Below are 25,349 nucleotides of genomic sequence, written 5' to 3' on the forward strand. Positions count from 1 at the left end.
GCCACGGAGCAACTAAGCCCGTGCGCCACAACTGCTGAGCCTGCGTGCACCCTAGAGCCCATGAGCCACAACTACTGAGCCCACGCGCCACAACTACTGAAGCCTGCGTGCTGTGCTCCACAAGAGAAGCCAGCGCAATGAGAAGCCCGCGCACTGCAATGAAGAGTAGCCCCTGCTCGCCGCAACTAGAGAAAGCCTGCCGGCAGCAACGAAGACCCAACGCAGTCAAACAAACAAAAACTTCAACTTCGATTCAAACCCAAAGTCCTTAGCTATGCAACCATGAACAAGTTACTTAACCTTTTTTAGCCAGCTTCCTCCTCTAAAAAAAAAGTAAAACTGCAGACAATAAGCAGCTGAGGGGTGTCAAAGGGATCATTCTGGAATCGGGGAGGTCATGCTAGCTGAGGTATAGACTTGGTGTGGGGAAGGTGGACTCTTTTCCACTTCTAATTTCGGAGGTCCTCCACAGCAGAGATTTCTCTGGGGCCCTGGAAAGAGATCCGGACTGGAATTCCTTCACCATTGAACGAATACTTCTGTATGCCAACTGTTCCAGGCCTTGTTCAAAGTAAGCACTGGGGCTGCAAGTGTAAACAGGGCAACGTTCCATCCCTCAGGGATTGTAATGGGGGAGGTCTGCTAAAACAGGTAAACAAAAACGTGTAACTTAAAGTTACAGGTCGGAGCCCCGGCTCAGCTCCAGTTTTCCTCACTGAGATGAGGAGACTGGACTGAGGTCCCTAACATCCCTCGCAGCGCCAATCGGCTTAGCCCACAATCACTTCCGTCCGCTTGTTGCCGACATCCGGTTCCTTGGGCTCATTTCCACTCTCAGGCTTGAGGGGGTGGGGTAAGGGCGCGGCGTGGGAGGGGGAGTGTGTGTATGACGCCACGTCCGGCGCGCGGCGGAACTGCTCTTCCTCTGCTTCCGCGGCGGGGCCGGAAGTAGAAGCGGTGGTGGCGGCGGCCCAAAGCGGAGGGAAGGAGGAAGACAGGGACCCCGGGAGCCGGAGCCGGAGTCGCAGCGGCGGTAATAGTCTGAGACCCCTCTAGGCCGCCGTCCCCAGCGCGGGCCCGCGGGGCTCGACGGGAGTTAGCAGGGGTGCGGCCCGGCCTGTGGGACGCTGGGGGCCCGGGGGCCGATGTGAGGGGAGGCGGGAGTGGGGAGGCCGGGCCAGCTCCAGAATCGAGTTGCCCCCGACCCCGACCCGGCGCCTCCTAGGGACACTCTGATCCGCGGGCTTGTCTTCGCCTTTCCCAGGAGACCCCTGTGCGGTGCAGAGGGGGCGGCGGCCCCGGCTCTGACCCGCGCCGGGGGGTGGGCCATGGCGGAGATCAGCGACCTGGACCGGCAGATCGAGCAGCTGCGGCGCTGCGAGCTCATCAAAGAGAGCGAAGTCAAGGCCCTGTGCGCTAAGGCTAGGTGAGCCCTGTGGCTCCGGGGAAGAGAGGCTTGGGGTTCCGGCCCGGGGCAAACCCAGCTGAGAACTTTGGGCCTGGCTCATCCTGGAAGCTTTCCCGGAGAGGAGCGGAATAGGGCCTCTTCCCTCGAGGAGCAGCCAGCCTGTTGGGGGAAGACAGACCTGGATGAAGACACTTGAAGTGTTAGACGATGTGTTTTCAGTGGAGTTAGTTACAGAAAGTACTTAGGAAGCTCAGGGAAACAACTCTATCTGTCTGGGGGGAACAGAGAACGTTTCTTGGCGGAACTTTGGGATAGACCTCGAAGAATAAGATGATAAAAGGGAGTGTCAGCAAGAACAGGAGTTCAAGGCAGAAACGCTAAAGACTCTGTGGTTTACAGTGTTCTTTTAATTCCAATAACAACCCTAAAAGGTGGATGGAATTGATCCCATCTTACAGGTGAGGACTCTCATATTCAACAATTAAGTGATGGATCGTGAAGCCAGTTCTCCATGTCCTGTCCCTTTTCGGGCCATAATGCAAGAAAGTGGAGTTGGATCACCCTCATATTCATTGTGGGAGCCTAGGAAATAGTAGCCAATAAGCCAGAGTAGAATTAAGCAAGGTGTGGAGGGAGGCCCAACTCAGTTCTGTGGGAAGTAGGGTGATGTAGTGATTAAGAACCAGGTTTTGGAATATGATGGCACTAGGTTGGAATCAGCTCTGCCAACTTCCTCGCTGTGTTGGTGATGTTGAGGTCTCTGAGACTCCGTTTCTTCATGTGGGGATAATAGTACTTAATAAGATGGTTGGTGCTTGGGATGTGCTTAGCATAGGCTTTGGTAAAATGTAACTGCCGTACAAACGTTGGGTGTTACTGAAATTATTTTGTAGGAAGAGGGCAATGCTGATATGGACAGCAGTTATTAGAGAAGGATTATAAGAGAAGGTGGCCTTGAAAGATGAAAATAATTTGGATAGCTGATGGGGGCAGGCCCAGTGAGGAAGGGCATTCCTGGCAGGATGAGAATAGGAGTGGAGCCCTGAGATGTGTGGGCAGCGGTGAGGAGACCAGTTACCTGCCTCCTGAGGAACTTTCCATGGCTTCCACCATGCTGGAGAATTGTGGGGAAAGTGCCAGCAGAATTACCCCACATTGATGGAACAACAGGCCCACTGTTAGCCTGGCCTTGTACTGGCAAAGAACTTATATCCATTTCCTTCCCACAGCCATCCTGTGAGGTTGGAATTATTAGCCCCATTTTACAGAACAGGAAGCTGTGACTCCTTGAAGCCTAGTGATTTGACCAAGGCCATCCAGAGAGAAAGTGGCCGTCAGGCTCTTTGCTTGGCTTTGCCCCACACAAACCTGTAACAGCCAGACAGGGCCTGCGTGGATTTGGTGAACAGGCAGGGCCTGCTTTTAAATGCTCGTCTGTGGCTCTTCGTGTGTTCAGTCTTCATTGCTCTTTGCAGCGCTGTGGAATAGGCAGGGCATGGGGTGAGTATTTCACAAAGAGGACACTGAGCCTCAGAGAAGATAATGTCTTACCCCTCGTCTCACAGCTGATCGGAGGGGAGCCTGGTTTTGGATCCAGGTCTTTGACCATACTCCACGCTCACTGACAGCCAGGCAGACAGACATTTAGACTCTGTGAGAGGCAGCAGGGGGCTACTGAGGAGTGGAAGGGTCCTGCCCAGCTCCTACGATGGAGCTTGGAGGTACTAGGCTCAGGCCTGAGGTGGCCATTGTTATCCCAGGCCCAATCTGGAGGAGGACCAACTCTAGCACCTGGCCGTGGCCTCCTGAGGACCCACCAGGGGCCCAGGCTGAGGCTGGTCATGTCAAGAGCTTTTGCTTGCTCAGAGAGTACGGAGGCTCAAAACCTTGGAACTACAGAGGCCTGGGAGCTGAATTTGCTCTTGTGAAAAACATCAGCACATTAGAACGGCCGAGGGTTTTGAATCGGGTGGTCTTCAGTATGAAGTATAGCTTTGTCACCTATAAACAGTGTGACCCTGGTCAAGTCACTCTACATCTCCAAGTCTTTGAAATCCTTACGGAGCCTGCATGAGATTCTTCATATCCAGGGACAGGGTCTGGCGCTTTGGTCGGCATTGTTCGTTGTGGAAGTGAAGGTGAGCAGGTGTGGGCCCTGAGAGGGCTGGTGATGTGCTGCAGGTGACAGAGCTGGGACCTGGTTCCCACGCTGTGCTGAGGCCTTGCTGGCACTGAGGTAGGTTGCGACCCAGAGTCTGTGGAAGGGGCTGGTGTAAAATCTCAGGAAATTGGACCCCTGAGGTTCCAATTCAGCCACTCTCCAGCTTTGTGACCTTGATTCTGCCCCTTTTTTCTCTAAAGCCTCAGTTTCTTTGTCAGATGAGGATGGAAAGCACCTCCCAAGTCAGTTGGAAAGGTCATTATAAGCAGTCATGTGGCGGATGTTTGGCACAAGATGCAGTACAGGTGGGAGAGCCTAGCTGCTGTCTGGCCCCTTGGACCACCGCCAGTGCCTCCTGCCGTTCCTGGAAACCGAGGCACACCTCCCTGGAGCCACCTTAGTCGTACAGAGCGCCCTAAACCCAAGGAACTCCTGGTCTTGTGGGAGGGGATTGGCAGAGAGAGGGCTGAGCAAGTGCCTCCCACGTCAGACTAGCTTGGTAAGGGCCACACTCTGGAGCAGGCTGCCTTGGTTCAGTTTCTGCCTGTGTGACTGGCCGCTTTCTTCATCTGAGCCATAGGAATCATCATAGTGCCTGCCTTCGAGGGTGGTGGTTTGATTGCCTGCGTCATCCATGCAGAGCTCTTACTACCGTCCTGGCACGTGGTGCGAACTGGAGTGTTCACGGCTGCTGTGATCATCAAGGACAAAATCTAGAAACACGGCATTACTTACGATTAGGTGTCTGTAACGGACAAAGCAATTTCATGTCAAGCTCACTCAGGTAGAAGTAGACTGCACTGCATAGGAGAAAGGGAGGACCAGGTCCTCACTTCCTCTAAATAAATAATAGAAAAGCGTCAACAGCGTATCACTTTGAAGGTGCCTCCGATGGCCAGCCTGCCCAGGGCACCATCCCCATGACTTGGGACAGTCCGGGAGGAGGCCGCTGTGGTGGGGAGAGAGGGGCTGTAAGAGCTCGGCCGAGGGCACGGTCTCTGAGCAGAGGGCTCCGTGGAGAGGAGGAGAAGAACATCTGTTTTCTGGGAGTAAGTGCTGGCTGTGTGAAAGGGAGCAGCCTGGAGGGTCAAGGCCGGGAAAGTCCCAGACTCCTTGCAAAGGCTGAACAAGAGCTTGGGCTTTGGCCTGTTGGCAGCAGGGAGCCACGCACAGAAGGGTCTCGAGCAGTGGGGCTGTGGTCAGGCTATCCTGGGGAAATTGCACACCTCTGACCTGCCCCCTAGAGGTTCAAGGACAGCCTCATATCCTCCCCTCCCCCGCAGAAAAGGTCAGGAATAGGGTTGGGCTGGCTCGGCTTTGGTGACCCTGGTCTTCTCCTGTCTCCAGAGAGATCTTGGTGGAGGAGAGCAACGTGCAGAGGGTGGACTCGCCAGTCACAGTGAGTACCCGCCATCCCTCCACAGCCTGGCTTGGTCTTTTAGGCACGTGGTCATTCCCCTTAATCTTGTGGGCTCCGAGGTCTACCCCTCATCCCTGAGAGCCCCATCTTCAAGGGAGCTTTGCTAGAAGAATTGGCTGTTATGGGCAGGGTCTTTGGAGTCATTGGAGGGATGCTCTTGACCAGGGCAGAAGAACTCAGTTCGGTGAGTGATGACTCCACGTGTTCCTGTGTGTTACTAGTGACTTTATTCTGGGTGCCTGGTGGGGAGTAGGGAGAGGAGGGGGCCAGGTCCTCTGGGAGCTGCAGGTCTAGCTGGAAAGAATTGGCTCTAGCTCTTGCCCCCAGAATAGTTGGCACTCAGTGTGGGATGGGGGGATTGGGGTGGGAGAGTAGATTTTTGGCCCTGAGAAGCAGAGGCTTAGCCGAGAGTGATAAGGATCTTCTCAAGCAGTGGGTGTTTTGAAGGACAGCCCCTGGTAGCAGAGGCTTTCGGACTGTTGAGTTCCGATCTGCTTTCTCACTTCCAGGTATGCGGTGACATCCATGGACAATTCTATGACCTCAAGGAGCTGTTCAGAGTGAGTGTGGGGAAACAATGGGAAAGGTGACCTGGGGGATGACTGGAAGACCCCTTTAACTGAGAGTGGAAACTTTTGAGTTTGGTGAGTGGAGTGGAGGCCAGAGGCCCCTAGTCAGGTGGGCCCATTGTGAAAGAAGGGCCTCAACTTGACTGGAAGTGGGCCACCACAGTGGGTCGGGGACAGTTTAGGACCAAGCGGAACCTTCTTCCTCCCTCCTCAGGTGGGAGGCGACGTCCCTGAGACTAACTACCTCTTCATGGGGGACTTTGTGGATCGTGGTTTCTACAGCGTCGAAACGTTCCTCCTGCTGCTGGCACTTAAGGTGGGACCCCCTGACTTCTGGACCCCAGACCTGGGCCACCTCAGGCCTGACCTGTCTGCATCCTTTCGGCCCTTATCTCCTGCTCCATCCACCCCCAACTCTTGAGCTGTGCTGCTGGTGACGGACAGATTCTGCTTGGGTGGTCAGAGAAGCTTTCCTTGACTTGGGGACATCTGATTGGGCCCCTGGAGGATGAGGTCAGAGGGACAGCATTGTAGGGGAGGAAATAGAGGCTCATCCAGTTCAGAAAGTGGCAAGGAGTTGAGTTCAGCTGGGTACATTATCCACTGGGGGGAGAGAGGCTGTAAGGGACCAGATGACAAAGTGCTCTAAGTGTCTTGCTAAGGGCTTGGTCTGTACCTGGTGGATGAAGGAGGGGCCATTAGGTTTGTAGTTGTGAGGTGGGCAGGAGGTGGGAGAGGATTCAGCTTTGCCTCCTCTGGAGGAGGGACTGGGAGCGTGTGAGGTGGATGGAACACCGTTCAGGCAGAGGTGACATGAATCTGGGCCACGGCAGTAGTGATGAGGATGCAGCGGGGCTGGCAGATGTGAGGACATCTAGGAGCACGAGACAGAGCCTCGACCCCAGGCCTGGCGTGGTGCCTACCTCCAGGTTCGCTATCCTGACCGCATCACCCTGATCCGGGGCAACCACGAAAGCCGTCAGATCACCCAGGTCTACGGCTTCTATGACGAGTGTCTGCGCAAGTACGGCTCGGTGACCGTGTGGCGCTACTGCACTGAGATCTTTGACTACCTCAGCCTGTCGGCCATCATCGATGGCAAGGTAGGCCCGCCAAACAGCTCCCGGGGATGGGAGAGATGGAAGAGGCGCTGGGCCTCAGCCTCCCTTCCCGCCTGTCTCACTCTCCCCTGTAGATCTTCTGTGTGCACGGGGGCCTTTCCCCCTCCATCCAGACACTGGACCAGATCCGGACAATTGACCGAAAGCAAGAGGTGCCTCATGACGGGCCCATGTGTGACCTGCTCTGGTCCGACCCTGAAGGTGAGGGCAGGAGCTCTACTCATAGTTTGGTGAGTGACTGAGGGGGTCCTGTGGTTAAAGCAGGTGCCTGGAAGGGAAAGCCCGAGCTGGTGAGTTTGGGACACAGCAGAGCGGGGCCGGTCCTCACTGGTGTCCGTGCTTGACTGCCAACTGGCTGGCACCCTTGATGAGGAGGAGAACATGGGGAGCTGGGTGCTTTGAGCTGGGGGATTGGGGGGGATGTATGTCATTGCTCAGGGGCTTGTTGAGGACAAAATCATCAATTCCCTGAATGTGAAGGGGCTTCTGCAGAGGTCAGACTCCCAAAATGGTAGCCCCCTGAGGACCCCTCATTTTGTGGGCCTCCTCAGCTAGATGGAGCAGAGCCAAGATGAAAGCCAAGCCTCCTGATCCCTGTTTAGGGCTCTTGTGCTGTAACAGCAGCCTCCACTCCCTCGCTGCCCTGTTACTACCTCCCCGCCGGCTGGGCAGCCCGGGGTCACAGGTGCTGTCCTGGCCTGGTTACTGTCAGCACCTCCTTTCGCTCTTGTGTGTACCTGTTTGGACAGTAAATTACATGGTCACCCTGATGGTGAGGTGGCTCAACTATCAGGAAATTCTTTCTTCTTTGGAGCTTATCTGCTTCAGCATTTGCTGTCCTGCCCCCAGGCTCCCTCAGAACGCATTCGGGCCCTGCTGCACAGGCCTAACTGGGGGAGGGGCAGGGTACTCTCCTGCAAAGGGCCACGGATAACCACTGATGCCCTGAAGACACCCTCTCGGCATCCCTACCCTCATCTGCCTCAGACACAACAGGCTGGGGCGTGAGCCCCCGTGGGGCTGGCTACCTATTTGGCAGTGACGTGGTGGCCCAGTTCAATGCAGCCAACGACATTGACATGATCTGCCGTGCCCACCAACTGGTGATGGAAGGTTATAAGTGGCACTTCAACGAGACTGTACTCACTGTGTGGTCGGCACCCAACTACTGCTACCGGTGAGCTGCCTGGGCCGGGAGGTCGAGGTGGGGATCTAGGCTGACCCGCTTCTTTAACCCTGCTGCCCTCCGACTTCCAGCTGTGGGAATGTGGCAGCCATCTTGGAGCTGGACGAGCATCTCCAGAAAGATTTCATCATCTTTGAGGCCGCTCCCCAAGAGACACGGGGCATCCCCTCCAAAAAGCCCGTGGCTGACTACTTCCTGTGACCCCTTTGGCCCCTGCCTCCTCCAGCCCCTCTGGCCCCTGGACCACTGTGACTCTGCCCTCTTCAGACGAAGGCTGGGGGGCTGTCCCCGGCTATGCTGTCCCCCCAAAAGAGGGCACTTTGTGGGTGAGGACTTTTCTGGAGAGGCTTGGAGCCTTGGCTCCATGCTCCTTCTCCCCTGTCTCCCCACTTGAACCATGAAGTTTCCAATAATTTTGTTTTTCTTTTTTTTCTTTTTTTTCTTTTTTTTGTTTGTTTGTTTTTAGATAAAAATTTTGAGAAGAAAAAAAAAAAGAAAAAAAATCTAATAAAAGAAGAAAAATGGTCTTTGGGTTTGTGTCAGAATTGATTGGGGATGAGCAGTGGTGCCAGCGCAGCCTGGTAGACGTCAGGACATTGACTGCCCTGGAACCCCAGTCCTGCCAGCAAGGTGCGGCTCAGGCCAGTCAACTTGCCCAGAGCCTCCTGGTCCTCATCCAGTGACAGTGACCGCTCCTGAGGGCTTCCTGAGGGCTAGGTAGAGGGGCGGGTTCTCAGGCAGCCCTATTTAATTCTCAGAACATTGAGTGTCAAGACACTGATTCCCCCATTTTCCTGAAGAGGAAACAGGCCCAGAGTGTTGATTTACACGCACAAGGTCAAGCAGCTGGAAATGACAAGTCTAGATTGGGGCCTGGGTCTCCTCACAGAACCTGTGCTCACACAGCCCCACTCGGGGCCGAACACCATTAGCCCAATGTTTCCAGAACACTGATGTCTGTCTTCCGAGTTTTATTAACAAAAAATACTCTAGTCCTGAGAAGAGACTGGCGTGGCTTGCACTGGGGCGACGGGGTAGAACTTGCCGGGCCCAAGGGTGAGGCTGGGAGGTGGGAGTGCTGGTCCCAGGTCCCATTTGGCCAGGCAGAGCCTCCCTCCATTCACACTGAGGTGAGAGCCGGGAAGGGGAAGCTGGCCCCAGCTGGACTCCCAGCGGCTTAGCCAGAGCTTTGAAGCCAGAGGGGGGTGGGAGTGAAATCAAAGTGTGAAGTGGGGTGGGGGAGGCCCGAGGCAGCCATTTGGCGTGGGGGATGGGGCCAGTGGAAGTGAGGGGGCAACAGGCCTGGGGGAGGGGAACTGGAGGTTTGTGATGGAAGACGAGGAGGGAGGCAGAGGGGCTCAGCAAAGGCTCAGTACATTGGTTTGGAGCCCACATCCAGGTAAGCCCCAGGCCCAGGGTAGGGCAGAGGGAAGGGGCCCCCTTGGAGGAAGTGCGAGGCAAAGGACGCTGAGGGTGCCGCTGCTGGGTATCCTGAGCCTGCTGGCCCGGGCTGCAGCTCCAGGAAGGCGGCCGAGTAGGGGGCTGGGCGCCCAGAGTCTGGAGCCTCGGGGAAGCTGGGGTTCCTGAAGTGCAGAGAGGCATCAGACCAGGGGAGAGGGATCCCCAGCCTGGAACAGCCCAGCCCTGTGCCCTTGTCCCACTCACCTGGTCGGAAGGTGACCAGGGGCCCCATGGAAAGCTGCAGGGTGCAGAAGGTAGGCCTCAGCACTGGGGCCACCACAGGGAGGAGCTGGGGCTGGGGCAGCTTCCCCGGGCGCTGGGGCCTGCTCTGGATCTGACTCACGAACGTCCCCACCCAGTGTGGAATCACAGGGACCACCTGGTGCATCTGGGGAGACAGAAGGGACAGTGTGGGCTAAGGAGGATCAGCATCTCAGGCCTGGCCCCATCACCACTGGGACTACACTCACCTCCACTCCCGTAGGTCGCTGTGGCTACTGGCTCTGGGCCCCGCAGTTTCCTCTTCACACGGGCGTCTCGCTCCCTGGGGAATAGTGATGATGATGATGATGATGATGATGATGATGATGATGATGATGATAATGGTGATGGTGATGATGGTAATAAGAACACTTACCAGGTGCCAGGCATTTCACCCAGGGACCCTATCAGGTAGGTGCCATTATTATACCCATTTTACAGAAGAAGAAATGGAAGGCCAGAGAATTAAATGACTAGGAAATAGCAGAGCTGGGATTTATTCCCCACTTACAACTTTCTAATGGTTTCCTATTGCATTTAGAATCCATGGAAACTCCTTCCCAAGCAACAAGGCCAGGGCATGGTCTGATCCCAGCTCATGCCACCTTGTTCACTCTGCCCATCTCCACTAGCTGCCTTTCAGCCACACTCTGGAATCCCCCGTCTGTCCCCTCTTCACCTGCTTTACTCCTCCTTCTTGTCTCAGTTCAAGCATAACTTCCTCAAAGGAGGCCTCCTGACTTCCCACAGCACCACACGCCCTCCCTGATAACCTTTGTCGAGTGATACTGTTACATTTGTTAGGGTGATCCTTGAATTAATATCTATCTCTTCTGCCTGACTCTAAGTGTCTTGAGGGCAAGGGCCAGCTCTGAAGGGGTTAGTTAGAAGCCAGTGTCCTAATGAAACCTTTACAGCCCACCATAACCTGGCTACCCATCACCTCTCTCACTCCACACCCGCCATACTGCAGGCATGCTCCCACCTCAGGGCCCTGGCATGTTCCCAGATATCCACCTGGCTCCCTCCCATGCTTCCTCCAAGTCTTTTTTCAAATGTCCTCTTAGTGAGGCATTTCCAGGCCTTTTATCTAATAAATACCTCTCTCCAGTCCTTCTGATCTTCCTTGCTTGCCTTCTTTTCTCTTTAGAACTTATCCCTAACATGTTACATAATATTTATTTCTCTTGTCTACTTGTCTACTCCGCCCACTAGAGTATCATCAGTTCCATGAGGGCATGGGCTTTGGTTTGTTCACTGTTGCATCCTCACTGCCTAGAACTGTGCCTGGCACATAAGCTGGTGCTAAATAAGTATTTGTCAAATCAGTGAGTGAATACATGTTTTTACTTACATTGTGTTCCTGGCATCCAGCACAGTGCCTAGCACACAGTAGACGATTAATAAACATTTGATGAATGAACGAGTGAATGAATGAATGATGCCCACCTCTTACAGTTTCTGCCATTCTCCCGGAAGCCCTTGGCAAAGGGGTTGGCTGCAATCTTCAGTTGTGTGATCTGGGGGTGCACATCCAGAGTCAAAACTCCCACAGCCTGGGCAGGGCATGCCACCCCCTCAAGCAGGGTCACTCACCCGTGGGTTCTGGTAGGCTGTCACGGAGATGAACATGGTCTCGGGGAAGCGGAAGGAGGCAACGCCCCCCCAGTGTTGGCTGCAAAGCTGGGCGGCCCGCACCAGGTGTATGCGGGGCTGATACTTATGCATGGAGTGCAAGATCAGCTGGGAGGGAAGAAACAGGAATGACCCCCTACCCTGGTCCCACCCCCAACCCTTATCCGGGGGGTCCCAGCCTGGGCCTCACGTGGCCATGGGGGTCCAGTGTGCTGTTGGTGAGCTTGACACGATGGAAAGACACAGGCTGCCGCATCCAGTGGGCACCGGTGGCAGGGGAGTCAGGATGAATGTAAACACGGTCAGGCAGGCGGGGCTCTGCCTTGCCGCTGGGCTCCCAGCGCCGGCCCTGCCAGCGGTAGCGAGCCCCGTCCACCGGAACCACATCCAGAAGAAACAGGTAGCGGGCCTCGGGGTCCAGGCCAGTGACTGATACTCGGCAAGCAGGGAACATGCGCCTGGACAGGGGAAGGGAGGGGAGAGGCCTGGAGCTACCCAGTGGCCCGGGGTGGGCACAGCACCCGCAAGGGGGCATAGCCACTGGCTCACGCAGTTGTCACATAAAATCGAGGGATGTGGAATCAGAACTCAGAGGGCAGGATCTTAGAGCTATAAGCTTGTCTCATCCCATTTTACAGATGAGAAACAGGACCGACGGATCAGGTGATCTGACCAGAGTCACACAGCAGGTTAGGAGCAGAGTCTGGACTCCTGACCCCTGGCCCCTCAAACTCCATTTGCGGAAGCAGGAGTGGCACACTTTCCTTCTGGAAATCTTGCCAGGAGCCTTCTGCTCCCCACCCTCGTCTCCTCGCTTGATCTCCAGCACCAGAATCTACAGCTGCTGGACAAACGTGCTTCAGAGAAAATAAAAAGGGGACTCACTGCGCTAGTGCCTGAGCTCCTGGCCTAGATAAAGACCGCACACTGACCATATCCCTGCCTCCAAGGTGACCCCTGATCCTGGCCAGACTTCCCTGATGCTGGTCAGTGGCTGGCCCATGACCCCAGTCATGGGCTGAATGCTGACTCTACGCACAGACTGACCCCTGATCTAGGCCACGTACTAACTTATAACCCAGCCCGACTTTCTGCCCCGGGCCCAGACTGACCTAGGACCCTTGCCATAGGTCAGTCCCTAAACCAGCCACAGACTCCACAGACTGACCCTTGACACTTGCCACAGAATGACCCCTGGTCCAGCCACAGAAGAATCCCTGACCCAGGCCACAGTCACGCTCTGAACTCAGGCAGAGCTCTAGCCTCCCTAGGAATCCCCACACCTAGCCCCATCACCGGGGACTCTGCTTTCCCAAGAGACCCCCACCAGGAACACACTGGGTCTTCGGACCCTGGCCCAGCCCCCTCACCTCCCAGCTTTGGTGATGATCATCTCTGTTCCCACGGAGTTGAACTCTTTCCACAACTCCCGGTTCTCCAGGCTCAGGCTGACTCCAGGGAGTGGATGAAGGCCCTCTGGGGCTGGAGGGGGCGGCTCAGTGCCCAGGGTTGGGGGCAGCGGGGGTAGAGGTGGGGGAGCGGCCAGAGTTCGGGGAGCAGCCTCAATCCCGGAGAGGAAGCAATCCAGTTTGGGAGTGTCCAGATCTGGAGATGGGAGGAGAATGAGGAGCCAGCCGAGGGCCACAGCCTCCACCCCAATTCCTACACAGGAGCTGCCCCCACTGCTCACCGGGGTAGCGGTAGCCCTCTGCCAGGGCAGGCGGGAAGCTGGAATCTGCTCCGGGCTGGGGAGGCCCTAGGCGGTAGCCGGTCCCCAGGGAGGGGTACAACTCTCGTGGATGGTACATGGAGTAGTCCTGTCTGGCCTCAGGTCACGCTGCCTAGAGTGCCCCAGTGCTGAGAGATGCCCCCTTTATAGCTCACAGCTCAGCCCCTTCCAGACCCAGGATCACAGCCCCTCCCCTCTTTGGGGCCCTGGAGTTAGGCTGGGGTGGAGACCCCTGGGGCCTGGAAGGGGTCCGAGAGGGGGCCGGATACCTGGGTACCCTCCCTCCTCCCCTCCCCCCCAGGCTTCATTAGCCCCGACCCCCTGCCCCCTCATTACATAATTAACTCCTCGGCCTGATTGATCCCCGGGGCTCGACAGGGACGCAGTTTGGCGCTTCCGGCCAGCTGGTCCCCGTTCCCACGGGGGGAGCCCCGGCTAGGGATAAGCTACTGAGGGGCGGGGCCTGGACCCTGGGATGGAGCCTGGAGTCCTGGGGCAGACCTTGGCGCCCCAGACTTTTCTGGCAGGTGACCCCCGCCCCCTTCACTTGGAGGGACGAAGCATGACTGGAGGGAAGGAGCAGGGCTGGAGGGACGCGACCAGAGCTTATTGTTAATGCGGGGCACCGGGGACCTCGAGGAGTCCGCAGCTGAGGCCTGAACTCTGGAGTCCTTCCCGGTTCCCATTCTGAAAAACCTCCAGCCTCGGCCTAGTCTCAAAAGTTTGGAGACGCCGACAGCTCGACGGTCTCTGACCGCTGACGCCCGGGTTTCCCAGAAGGTCCCGCGTTGAGGAACCCTCGGAACTACACTTCCCAGCAGGCCCAGGGCCGAGGTTTGGCGCGAAGGAGACAGGCAGGTGCCGCTGGGGCCGCTGGAAGTTGTAGTTGGGACGAGGGGGGCGGTGAAAACCGCGGCGCAGTTGCCTCTCAGGAGAGCTGCCCCTAGGCGGCGTCAAAACGTTTAAACTGAGAAGATGCAGATCAGCTGAGGTCAAGGCCTAGCGTGCTAGAGTGGGCGCGGTAATCTCCACCAGCAGTGAGATCCGCCCCCGGTGCTAGAGAAGGTAGCTGAGCTCCAGGAGCGAAGGCTCCCAGCTTTGACCGCCGTGCCTACCTCTGGGACTCAAAAGGGTACAGGTCTATAGAGGCAGGAATCTGCATGTGAGTCCCCACCCCTTCCCGGATTCCATGTGCGCCTGGGGCTGTCTCCACTCCATTGTTTTATTATGTACAAACGCTACAGAACAAGGGGAGCAGACACGTGTGGGGTAAGAGGTGCCCGGTGGGAGGAGAATTTCACAGGGCAGATGGTGCACTGGGGCCAAGAGAGAAGCACACAGGCCATATCTATAGGGCAGGCGGGGCAGGAAGGGGTTAAAAATGAGATCCAAGCCAGCCAGATCGCAGGGAGGTGCGGGGGTGTCGTCCACCTTGTCCACCTTCTGATCTCCCCCCAAGGTCACAGTGCATGCAATAAAATATATGTACGGGAGCTGGATCCTTCCTCTGCAGAGGCCCTGATGGTCCAGAGCTCCGTTCGGGTGAAGGGAAGCCAGTGGCGCCCCCTGGCGGCCAGGCCGGGCTGGAGCCACATGCGTCAGGAGCAGGGGTCAGTCCCAGCCATTGTCTTTGATCATGTGGTTGAGTTCAATGATGTACTTCCCCTCTTTGTACTTCTGGCTGCTCTCGAAGGCCTGTTCCTGAAAGGAGGGGAGAGGCTGTCATCCCTGGAGCTAGGGCCTTACCAAAAGGGATAGGGGCTGGGGAGTGGATATGATTGGCCTCATTTTACATACGAAGAAACTGTCAACCAGAGAAACCAAGCCACCTGCCCACAGACACAGAGCTGGTAAATGGCAGGGCCAGGTTTCTCACTAATAGGGGATAGAGAGAACTCTCTGAATCATAGGTACTTTTTAAGTACTAATGTTGGCTCCAACAGAGAGGATATGGAAGGTTCTAAAAGATCCAGGGATGGACTTCCCTGGTGGCACAGTGGTTAAGAATCCACCTGCCAATGCAGGGGACACGGGTTCGAGCCCTGGTCCGGGAAGATCCCACATGCCGCGGAGCAACTAAGCCCGTGTGCCACAACTACTGAGCCTGCGCTCTAGAGCCCGCGAGCCTAGAGCCCTTGCTCCGCAACAAGTGAAGCCACCGCAATGAGAAGCCCACGCACTGCAACAAAGAATAGACCCCCCTCGCCGCAACTAGAGAAAAGCCCGTGCGCAGCAACGAAGACCCAATGCAGCCAAAAATAAATAAATAAATTAATCAATTAAAAAAATAATAATAAATAAATAAATAAAAGATCTAGGGATTACAAACTGGTAGCCTGAGGGCCAATTTTGGCCTATACATGTGTTTTGTTTGGCCAACAGAGAGTTTAATAAAAGTAACTTTCAAACAGTGGAATACGGGGCAGGCCATGCTCATTCCAGTTTGCCAGACTGACCCCCTCTCCAGATCTATGTTGCCCCTTTTGCAGCTCCACAGCATCTGCTTGGCCCTGCAAGCACTTGAGTTTTTGATCTCTGGATCAGGCTACTTCTTTATTTTACAGAGGTCCAGAGAGGCCAAACCACCTGTCCAGGGACACAAAGCAAATCTGTGGCAGGGCCAGGGGTGAACTCAGGTCAGGGTTCTGTCTCTGCCTGGGGCATCCACCTCACAGAGGCACCACAGCTCCAAGAGATGCCTGAGGATTCCTGTCACTTGCAGTTTCCCAAGAGCATCTTCTTTTGCTGCATCTAATCTGATCCCCGTAACAATTTTGGGTGCCAGGTGGAGGCTTTATCCTCCACTGCCAGATAAGGAAATGATGCTCAGGGTGGTGAAATCAGACCCTGAACAACAGCAGTGGCAATGAGGGCAGTGGAAAAGGAGGCTCATGGACCCAAGCTCCATGTTGCTGTGGGGTCTTAGGCAACTTCTCTGATCCTCTGAATGGCAACAGAAGCTGGGGGTCAAGGGTTTGGAGTTAAAAAAAAAAAAAGACAAAACGAGGATTCTGGTCCCTATTCTGTTACTTACCAGCTGTGTGACCTTGGGGAAGTTACCTAACATCTCTGGGCCTTCCTTTCTTCTTCTGTAAAGTGGAGATAATAACAGACTACCTACAGGATTGCTGTAATGAGTGAATGAGATAAGATATGCCAAGCACATAACAGTGCCTGGCAAATAAGCATTCAATAAATGATAATTCTCATTATATATTCTCATCTCTAAAATGGGAATGCTTGTGCCTGTGAGGAGAAGGATGAGTTAAGAGAAAAATTCTAAAAGCCCTTGCAGGATGTGAGAGAACATGGTCAGGGGATGAAAAGACCATTTGACTTGGGTGAACTGGGCCTATACACCCTGCAAGATTACCAGATGACTGCTCTGAGGAGGAGGTGATATGAGGTCAGGTCAAAGGCTAGCCTGGGGTCAGAGGTCACTGACTCACATATTTCCAGCCCAAAGTGGTCTTGCAGTTTTCGCAGTGGATGTCAGCAACAGCATGGAGGCCTGTCAGCAGCACCCGCTCCTCGGCTGGCCCGCAGCCCACGTTCACCCTGTGGGGACATGGGGGCAGTCCCAGGGAGGGTCCCCACCATCACAAAGCCCGCCTCTAGCTTGTATCCTACTGTGTCTGTCCTTAGCATCCAAAAGAAAAGCGATCAAAGCTTCCTGCCCAAACCAGGGGACTCTGAGAGTCTCAGTATGATGCCAGGGGTCACAAGTCTCAACAGAGGTCAGGGAAAGAAAGGGAGATTGAATACTCACACAGAGTTGAAGAGGTAGGCACGCCCCTGACTACCCTGGAAGGACTAAAGGGTGGGAGGGAAAAAGGAGGGGATGTCAGGGCTGTTGGTGGGGAGCTGCCAGGCAGCCCCTCTAGCCTCCCAGTCCAGCCCCAGCTGTGGCCTGGTTACCTTGGAGATGAGGTCGTCGTGGTTGGCCAGGTGAGCACGGCAGTGGGCACAGCTATACCTCCGGTGACAATCATCCAAGTAGGCCTGAAACGTCTTGGGCTTTGAAATCCGCACCATGGCGGGGGCCGGGGGCAGTGGCCCCACGCGGGGAGCGGCCCACGGGGAGCAGAGGGAGCCCAGTGCCTGCAGCGGAGGGAGTGGGCTGTCAGGACCAGGGCCACACACATGCAGGCATGCCCTGGGCCGCGGGGACTCTCTCTGTCACACTTGGCTGCTGTCTCCTCTCCCCAGAGCCAGCAGCCTCTCCAGGGGCCAGAGCTATCTGAGTTTTGACTCACTGAGGAGTCCTCAAGTTGCATCAATGGGGAAACTGAGGCTAGGAGGAGCCCAAGATGAGTCACCCACCTGCTTTCAGCCTCACCCCCGCTGACCTGGCAACCGAAGCTGGAGGAAGGGGCTCTAGAGTGGATGAGCTGTCAGTTCTCCGTTTAGGGGGAACATGGAGGGGGTTAGGAATTGTATGGTCCTTAGGACCTCAGCTGAACTGCCGGAGGTGGGGATGACTTCACTTGAGGCACAGGGAGTTCACCTGGGGAGAGGATGCCTCACCCTCCTGGAGAAGGCAGGAGGCCTCAGTGAAGGTGGAGGATCACCTAGGAGGGGACGGGCTCTTACCTGGGGGCGCTGAGGCCTTGTCTATGCCGAGGGGATCTTACCTGCATCGCGGAGCCTTACCTGAGACCCTGGGGCTCACCTGGGGCGCGGGGACGAGGGGCGGGCGCCGGGGGGAAGAGGGCAGTGCTCGCCGCGGGGGCGCGGGGCGACGCGCAACCCTGACTTTGCGGGCCTCACCTCGCCTGGGCGCGCGGGGGTCCGGTCCGCCGGGGTGGCCTGGCCTGCGAGTGGGGGGCGCTCCTGGTGGGCGCCGTCCCCCCCCCCCCGCGGCCCGGGTTCGCAGCCTCCGCGACTTGTTTACACCGAGACCAGCTGCTGCCGCCGCTGCGGCGGGAGGGGGAGGGGGACAGCCTCTGGTCCCGGCGGCCGCTGTGGCCAATCGGCGTGCAGTATGCAAATGAGGGGGCGCGTCACACAGCGGCCAGCGCAGGCCTGGGCTGCCCTTCCCCCCTGCTCCTGGATCAGGCTGGCCCGGAAATGCGGCTGCGGCCCGAAACCCAGCCGGCCGGCCCCACGGCCGGGGCCTGGTAGCCCCCTTCTCCTCCCGCGGTCCTCGAAGGGACGAGGATCTGAGGTACCTGACCTGACGTAGGGTTAAGAAGGAGATGATGTCTGGACGCCCGCCCCCGGGAAATAATAGTCATAATTATCTGCGTTTACCCACCGCCCGTGCCCCACTCCCTTAATCCCCACAGCAATCCTAGGAGGCAGCTTCTGCTATTGTTCCCATTTTACCGGGAAACTGAGGTCCACAGAGGTCTAGCAGCTCTCCAAAGCTTATCCAGCTGATAAGAGGTAAAGCTGAGATTCTCACTTTGGCCCGATTCCGTGGTTCTTGCCACAGCATCAGGGCCAGGCTCTTGGATGGGAAGAGCTAAAGGTATCCATCCGTGTTAGAACCCTGGGAGCCAGAGCCTCAGAACAAGCCGATTCCTACTGTTGTGCATCACCTCCTCCCGGCAGTCTCCTCTGATGTCCTGCCTATCCAGGCTGTGTTACGTGTCTTTCCCTCTCTCACTTCTGAACTGGGTTGAAAATGAAAATGTCCATTTAAACATGTGCCTGCCATGCTAGGCTTGTCTTGTTCCCTGCACTGGCCCCAGTACCCAGCCTGGCCTATAGTTAATAACTTCTTTGTGAAATATGTGATTCATTAAATGAATAAGGTAGTAGGGCTAACGAGGGCTGAGGAATTCGAGAAGCTTCTGGAGTGGGAGACCTGGTAGTGGAAGGTTGGAATGGCTGAGGTAGCAGATGGGCCAGCCATGCCCATCCTCTGAAGCCAGGTGATGTGGCTCACAGGGGCAAGGCAAGTCTCTTGCTGTGTGCTTGGGGCTCTTAATGTCCTCAGGAGAATGGAACCATTGTCTGTGGCTCTGAAGGGGCAGGGGGCCTTGCAAGGGACATTCCTGAGGAGAGTGGAGGCCAGGTTGGCACAGGGTGTGGCATTACTCTGGGTCTGGAATGTGGTAGAACCAGTGGGTCAGGGTGGTTAGGGCCTCAGACTCTGGCCCTCAGCTGGCCTCTTCTGCCACAAGCTGCCATCTTTGCAGTCTTCTAGGATATAACCCCTCACACCTTCCCCCACTCCCCAAGCACAAAGACATGACTGAAGAGAATACATTTATTGGGGAAGAGAAATAGAGGAGAGGGTGAGCACGTCTGGGTTAGGAGGCCAGGGCAGGTGGTCCATGGTGGTCCAGGTAGCGCCTCAGGGCTGTCGGGTAGTCAGTTATGACGCCAGTGGCCCCCAGGCGGAAGGCCACTTCAAAATCTGACTCTTCGTTAAGGCACCAAAATACCACCTAGTGGGGAGGCAGGGGCTTGTAGTTTCCCAACAACTTTACCTAGAGCTTCCCCTTTTATCCAGACGCTGGGAGCTCTCCTCCTATGTGGAGACCTCCCAGCAGTGCTATGCTGGAGCTGACTGTCACATTTTCAGGAATTTTGCAAACTGGTCATTAAATACAGCCATTATTAAGTATTACATTATATAAACATACAATTCAATAAATTATATTAAAAACAAAGGTAATAAATACTCAAAACTCATCACTTCCTAATTAGTTTACCACATTTTACTGTTACCCCTGTTCTGGAGCTTATCTACATCTATCGAATGTACAAGATGGAAATAGTATATAATGGTGTGCTACCACACCACACATCTCTTCCCAACTCTGTTCGGTGAATTCATGTTGGTAGCCTGAAATTGGCCAAGGTGGGAGTATATACAGCAGGGGAATTACCTAATATTCAAATCAAGGGGTTTCTTTCCCCCTGGGACAGCTGGTAGTGGAATGTTTCCCAGCCTGCCTCCCAGCCTGCCCATATCCTGCTGCTCTACATCTTCCCTGCCTTCTGAGTCCTCTCCTGTGGGCACTGCAGTAGGTGGAGCCGGTATTTGTACCCTGGGCTAAGTCACTGGATGGACCTCTCAGTTTCTTAATTTCACAAATGAGAGTGATGGTCTAACCTCCCAGAGTTATGGTGAAGACCGTGGAGCAGGAGGCCTGACCTGAAAGAGCTATGTCATCCCCATGCCTTGCTCACCCCAACATCCAATCAGTGGCCGAGTCCGGCCTGTCTGTGACTTAACCCTTCCATCCATCCCCGCTGCTGCCACCTAAGCCCCAGTCCTGTCAGTGGCAGCATCAGGCGCCTAGTGAGACTCTGCTTCCACACTGGCCCCCACAATCCCTTCTCCACGTGGTGGCCAGAGTGACCCTCACTCGACAAGGCTTAATTGAATCAGGTCTCTCCCCTGCTTAAGGCCCTCAAAACTTCCCTCCCCTTTGGGCTGAAGTCCAGGTTCCTTACTGAGGTTCACAGGCTGCCTGCCGCAGCCTCTCCTGCCTTCTCCAGCTCCCCTGGTGCCACTTCCTCCAGACTGCAGCCTGGTGGGACCCCTCTCAGTTCCTCTGCTGGCCTCTTGCTTCTCATGGCCTTCCCACATGCTGAGCCTCCTGCTGAGATGCTCTCCCTTTCCCCTCCCTGCCAGCCCCCTCACTGCTTCTAGAAGGTCTTCTCTGACCCCACAGACCACAGCACTCTTCTTCCTTTCTGTCCACTGGCTGCCCCTGCGATGCCTGCTTTTCCTCCTCCTCTGCCCCTGATGGTAAGCTCCCTGCTCCTTCCCCGGGACCACAGTGCCTGGAACTGTGTTCTCAACACAGTCAGTTCTCAACAAAGGTTTGCTAATTAAATGACCTGGTCAGAGCTGATGCTCGGCGGGTTGGAAGAGGGGTGTGGCATGGGCTGGTCTTCCCCTTCTCTGGTCTCTTCCCAGCCCCCCTCATCAGGGATCAGGACAGTTCAATACATCATCATCATCGTAACGGCTAGCCTTTATCAAGCCCTTACTAAGTATCGGCTACATATCCAGAAGAGTTAAATATATCATTATCCCCATTTTACAGATGAAGAAACCGAGACTCAGAAGGTGATCTGCCCAAGTGACCCAGCCAGTTAATAAAAGAGCTGTGACTGGAATGTCGTGCTGGGCCCACGCTGTGAACAACCCACTTGCTCACCTGCACCCCTCGCTGCTCCAGGTGTTGGATCAGACTTTTCCTCATGATAAGCCTGGTGGGGAGCGGGGTAGCAAAGGCTGTGATGAGAGGGGACTAAGGAGAAGGGTGGGTCTCTGTGGGATCCCTCCACCCAGCCTTCTCGCCCACCTCACCATTTGGAAACCACAGCCGCCAGCTGATTCAGCCCAGAGCAGGAAAATGGGAAGTAGGTCCTGTGGAGAGGTGGTGTCGTGGTCAGTCCCTTGGGTCTCTCTGTGTCACAGGGGTGGGGTGGGGGTGGTAGTGACTGCCCCTCCAACCAGTATAACCCCACTCCCTCTAGAAGAACCTTTGCGGCTGCCCAGAGGAACAAGTCACCCATTGCTCAGTGACTTCCTACTCCGGTATCCTTGACTCCATGCTTTGAGGGTGTGCCCCTCCCCTCACCGTTTTACAGAAGAAGAAACTGAGTCTTGGAGAACTAAAGTGACTTGCCCGAGGTCACACAGCAAATCCATGGTGGGGCCAGGGCCAGGACCCAGCTTGATTCCCAAACTGGATACGCAGTTGGAGGTCCTCCTGGTTAGGCCTGACCAACTTCCTGAGACCGGACAGCACTTTTAATCGGTCGGCTACTTGCCCCTAATTGTTCCACTCCAGGGTGACTTTTTTTTTTTTTAATGATGAATTTGTTGTTGTTGTTGTTATTGTCGTTTTTTGTTTTGTTTGGTTTTGTTTGGCCGTGCTGTGCGGCATGCGGCATCTTAGTTCCTTGACCAGGGATTGAACCCGTGCCCCCTGCAGTGGAAGCGTCGAGTCCTAACCACTGGACCTCCAGCGAAGTCCCCAGGGTGACCTTAGAGGCTTTCACAGTGTCCCAGGGCAGGCTCTGTTGTGTGACCTTGGGCAAATTACAGAACCTCTCTGAGCCTCAGATTCTCCATGGGGGTCATGATTCCTGTTATCTCCTGAGGGTGCTGCAAGGTAAGGCTCAGATAAACTAAAGGATGTGAAAACACCTTGCAAACCCTGTATAAAAAGTTAGGTACACCAAGTTTGTAGTATAATGATCTCTTTGTGGCAAGGGATGATGGGGGTTGGCTGGGAGCTTCCCTCAGGATGACAGAGGGGAGCAGAAAGCACTGGGGGCATCACAGAGGAGGTCTCAGAAGGCAAAGGGAGGGTCCCGGCCTGAGAGCTGGTGAAGTATCCAAATTCCTGATACTTTGCCCAGCTGTTACTTTGTTAATCCTTGTCCCAAAGCAGGAAAATGCTTGCCTTTCTGTTTGAGAATCAGGGTGATGCTGTAATTAATAAATATTTGTCTTCCCACCCAGACTGTAAGCTCATGGAGGGCCTCTCCCCACCCACATTGGTCTTATTTACTAGTGTAAGTGCACCTGAAACAGAGTAGGCATTCAATAACTCTTTGTTGGATGACTGGATGAACAAATGAACTCTTATCCTAAAACTCCATCCACATCAACGCACATTTGCATAGGATGTCAGGGGGTTCGTGTCCCCCTCAGTATTCATGAATGCTTGGTGAGACCACTGTCTTCAAAGGACCCCGGATGGGAGATTATCCTTGAGGGTAGCCAGGGAGCTGGGGACACTGGATCTCCTGCTCCACACAGGACCCTGCACAATGGGGTCTGAAGTGGGCGGGGGGGGGGGGTTGGTTTTCTTTTAAAATTTTTTAAAAACTCTTAATTTTATATTGCAACATACTTGGTTAACAATGTTGTGTTAGTTTCCGGTGGAGGGTGGAGGGGGGTGTTTTTCTGAGGACAGAAGCCTGGGGGAGAATGAGGAAGGGAGATGGGGACCCTGTAGGTACCTGTTGATGATGGTGGGCAGGAAAGAGATGAGGAACCTCTCAGGGATCGAGATGAAGGGCAGCAGCCCCAGGTAATAGAGCAGCAGCACCCAGAATCCTCGGCTTATTGTGAAGGCGGTGGGCATCTTGGGGTTCTGGAAGCCAAGGGGAAGTGAGAAAGGGGATCAGTCTGCTCCTGCGGAAGCAGAGAGGAGGCTTGGGCTGCAGAGTTTTCTACATTCGGGAAACCCTACCACCTGCAGGATCAAAGCCACATCTTGGCCCAGCATTCCAAGCCTAGAGCCTGCTCCCTGTCCCTCTGGCATGCCTTTGCTCACACACCTTCCCCACCTCCCCTGCTCTCCAAATCCCACCCTGGGAGACCCTGCTCAGGGCTCCTGCAGAACCCCCAGACCCCTCTGGCCTAAGCCCGTTTGGGAGGGGCAGTGGGCGCAGGGAGGGGTAAGGGACTCACAGCGGCCTTGCACTTCTTCATGACTGAGCTCTTCTCCGAGGCCCAGATGGTGATTTCATCGCGTTCATAGTGCCTCACCAGGCCCGCTATCTGGGAGGAGGAGGAGGTGATGGGGAGTCAGGCCTCCATCCAGCCCTGGTCCCTCGCCCAGCCCTTCCCGCAGCACCACCTTGCGAATGAGCTCTTCATTTTGCTCTTTGACTTCCAAGCTCATGGGCGTCCACGGGAACCTCCGGAACACGTCCTCCAGACGCACCATGTGCCTGTCTGACCCGTGTGCAAAGTGGCCTGAGGGGTTGTGGGAAGAAGGATCAGAGAAGGATTGCTGGGGTGGGGGGTGCAAGCCCGGGGGGAGGGCGTGGGTCCCAGAGGAGAAAAGAGGGCAGGAGGCCGTGACCCCACTCCAGCTGGCTCAGCCCGGCGCTGACAGCCCACACTCTCACCCGGCGAGAAGTAAACCTCCAGCTCTTCCTTGTAGAGGGGCAGCTCCTACAGGGACAGCAGGGAGCATGTCACCAGGAGCCACGCGTGGAGGCACGGTGGTTCTCGGCACGGTTGGGGTGCTGGGGCAAGGCCCACCTCAAAGTCCAGGCTGCCCACATCCCTATTCACGCCTGACTGGCGGTACAGGTTCTTGTCGTGTGACACCACCACCACGCCATCCCGAGTCAGCTGGCAGTCGAGCTCCAGGAGGTCGGCTTTCTGGGCCATGGCGCTATGGGAGTGAAGGTCAGTGAGTGGCCGAGGGATGGGGGATGCTCCAGATAGCAGGGCGGTGGGGACGTTTAGGGGAACATGGGGCAGTTCTGGCCGGATGTGCAGGCTGTGCACCGCACAACTCCAGGGGGCTCCAGTCACCCAGAGCAGGAAGTGAACGGCACCCCTTAGCGTCATGCCTCGTACAGCTGGCACAACCTTACCCGGCAGCTTGGCCAGGCAGGTGGACTCACTTTTCCATGGCCTCCATGGTGTTCTCCAGGCGCTCTCCAGATCCTGTATGGGGCAGCTAGGGTGGGTTCCTGCGGCCTGGCCACGCCCCCTGCCTCATCACCCCCAGGCAGGCCAGGTTGAGCAGCCTCTCCTTCCCTGTTCCACATCCTGCCCTGCCACCCGGCTCTCCGCCCACCTCGAACTCTGCCCTCCTTTAACATCCTGCCCTTTGGACCTACCCCTCTCTGCTGTCCACCCTGGCACCTGCCTTGCTATCCTCACTCCATCCTCAGGAGTCCCCACCCCCTGTCTACCCCAGCCCAGCTCACCTCCCCGGTGGGCCCCCAGGCGGAGACAGAAGGCTGAAACCCATGGCGTATGCAGCAGGCGAGGCCGGCGCAGGAAGAAGATGGAGAGCATGACATAGCTGCTCAGGGCGGGAAGGGCGTAATACAGCAGAGGGCTCATGGCCGCGCTGCTTCTTCAGGCTCTGGCTGCCGCAAGCTGAGCCATTCCCGATGCACTGTGTAGCCTCGCTGACTGCCTGGCCGATGTAGGCTGGCTCCACCACCGGCTGCCACCACACCCCTTGGGACCTGCTGAGCCTGCTTCTGGCCTGAGGCCAGACTGCAGGGCTCAGCTGGGGTTGGGGTAGAGGCAGGAGCAGAGGCCAGGCAGCTCTGGCCCGCGTACCCCCAGGCCCTCCACACACCCCAGAATCCCTCTCTCCGTGGCCACACTGGGGAATCAAGTCCCCCCCGCCCCCCACCAGGTCTGCTACAACACTCCCCCTTCCCACTGGTATGTGCGCCCAGGGTACATAACATGCCACCCCTTGCCATTTCCAGAGAAGCCGGGGGTGTACAGTGTGTCCCCGAGTCACTCCAGAATCACCCCCAGCCAGTTAAGACAGGAAGCCATTAGAGCGGGGACAGGACAGTGACTAAGGGGGAAATTGACCCCACTCTGTCTAGGAGTCTGAACTCCTTACACTCCCATCCTCAACCCTGGCCAGCGGGGGAGCCAAAGGCCACCGCTCCAGGTAAAGCCACAGGTGGGAAGCAGCAGG

At 56.0% G+C, this 25,349-nt stretch overlaps 4 protein-coding genes across 6 annotated transcripts; 1 reads left to right on the top strand and 3 right to left on the bottom strand.

Annotated features, from left to right (window-relative positions):
* Positions 1-921: 921 nt before the first annotated feature.
* Positions 922-8,396, top strand: PPP4C (protein phosphatase 4 catalytic subunit). The gene is made up of 9 exons (XM_007186370.2): positions 922-1,033; positions 1,265-1,426; positions 4,917-4,968; positions 5,499-5,549; positions 5,773-5,874; positions 6,488-6,661; positions 6,754-6,880; positions 7,667-7,856; positions 7,937-8,396. Exons 2-9 carry the CDS (start codon positions 1,329-1,331, stop codon positions 8,064-8,066), a joined length of 924 nt encoding a protein of 307 aa, XP_007186432.1. The 5' UTR covers positions 922-1,033; positions 1,265-1,328; the 3' UTR covers positions 8,067-8,396.
* A 484-nt stretch (positions 8,397-8,880) lies between these two features.
* Positions 8,881-13,209, bottom strand: TBX6 (T-box transcription factor 6). The gene is made up of 8 exons (XM_007186369.3): positions 12,913-13,209; positions 12,593-12,827; positions 11,413-11,680; positions 11,184-11,330; positions 11,037-11,107; positions 9,797-9,870; positions 9,531-9,714; positions 8,881-9,448 (listed from the first exon to the last, which is right to left on the bottom strand). The coding sequence occupies exons 1-8, from the start codon at positions 13,028-13,030 to the stop codon at positions 9,235-9,237; spliced, it is 1,311 nt and encodes a 436-aa protein (XP_007186431.1). The 5' UTR covers positions 13,031-13,209; the 3' UTR covers positions 8,881-9,234.
* Positions 13,210-14,157: 948 nt separating this feature from the next.
* YPEL3 (yippee like 3) lies at positions 14,158-17,096 on the bottom strand. Its single transcript, XM_007186368.3, is given in 5 exon segments — positions 14,158-14,652; positions 16,401-16,509; positions 16,721-16,764; positions 16,870-17,066; positions 17,069-17,096. Coding segments are annotated over 5 exon segments (468 nt in total). The 3' UTR covers positions 14,158-14,562.
* Positions 17,097-19,154: 2,058 nt separating this feature from the next.
* Positions 19,155-25,281, bottom strand: GDPD3 (glycerophosphodiester phosphodiesterase domain containing 3). 3 transcript variants are annotated; one of them, XM_007186364.2, is made up of 10 exons: positions 24,610-25,281; positions 24,301-24,343; positions 23,930-24,065; positions 23,794-23,839; positions 23,520-23,638; positions 23,351-23,440; positions 22,897-23,030; positions 21,230-21,289; positions 21,078-21,129; positions 19,155-19,349 (listed from the first exon to the last, which is right to left on the bottom strand). In XM_007186364.2, exons 1-10 carry the CDS (start codon positions 24,746-24,748, stop codon positions 19,212-19,214), a joined length of 957 nt encoding a protein of 318 aa, XP_007186426.1. In that variant the 5' UTR covers positions 24,749-25,281; the 3' UTR covers positions 19,155-19,211. The 3 variants fall into 3 exon arrangements, with proteins under 3 accessions (XP_007186426.1, XP_007186428.1, XP_007186427.1); XM_007186366.2 differs by having other exon boundaries at positions 21,230-21,329; XM_007186365.2 differs by having other exon boundaries at positions 24,301-24,356.
* Between the last annotated feature and the right edge of the window lie 68 nt (positions 25,282-25,349).

The sequence above is a fragment of the Balaenoptera acutorostrata genome, chromosome 15, assembly GCF_949987535.1.
Source record: "Balaenoptera acutorostrata chromosome 15, mBalAcu1.1, whole genome shotgun sequence".
Taxonomy (NCBI): domain Eukaryota; kingdom Metazoa; phylum Chordata; class Mammalia; order Artiodactyla; family Balaenopteridae; genus Balaenoptera; species Balaenoptera acutorostrata.

Coding starts and splice junctions, on each gene's coding strand:
- PPP4C (XM_007186370.2), top strand. CDS start 1,329: ATGGCGGAGATCAGCGACCTGGACCGGCAGATCGAGCAGCTGCGGCGC. Junction 1,427..4,916: donor GCCCTGTGCGCTAAGGCTAG/GTGAGCCCTGTG, acceptor TCCTGTCTCCAG/AGAGATCTTGGTGGAGGAGA. Junction 5,875..6,487: donor TCCTGCTGCTGGCACTTAAG/GTGGGACCCCCT, acceptor GCCTACCTCCAG/GTTCGCTATCCTGACCGCAT.
- TBX6 (XM_007186369.3), bottom strand. CDS start 13,030: ATGTACCATCCACGAGAGTTGTACCCCTCCCTGGGGACCGGCTACCGC. Junction 9,871..11,036: donor AATGGCAGAAACTGTAAGAG/GTGGGCATCATT, acceptor ACTATTCCCCAG/GGAGCGAGACGCCCGTGTGA. Junction 9,715..9,796: donor AGCGACCTACGGGAGTGGAG/GTGAGTGTAGTC, acceptor CTGTCTCCCCAG/ATGCACCAGGTGGTCCCTGT.
- GDPD3 (XM_007186364.2), bottom strand. CDS start 24,748: ATGAGCCCTCTGCTGTATTACGCCCTTCCCGCCCTGAGCAGCTATGTC. Junction 23,031..23,350: donor TGAAGAAGTGCAAGGCCGCT/GTGAGTCCCTTA, acceptor CTTGGCTTCCAG/AACCCCAAGATGCCCACCGC. Junction 21,290..22,896: donor CTGCCCACCATCATCAACAG/GTACCTACAGGG, acceptor ACCTCTCCACAG/GACCTACTTCCCATTTTCCT.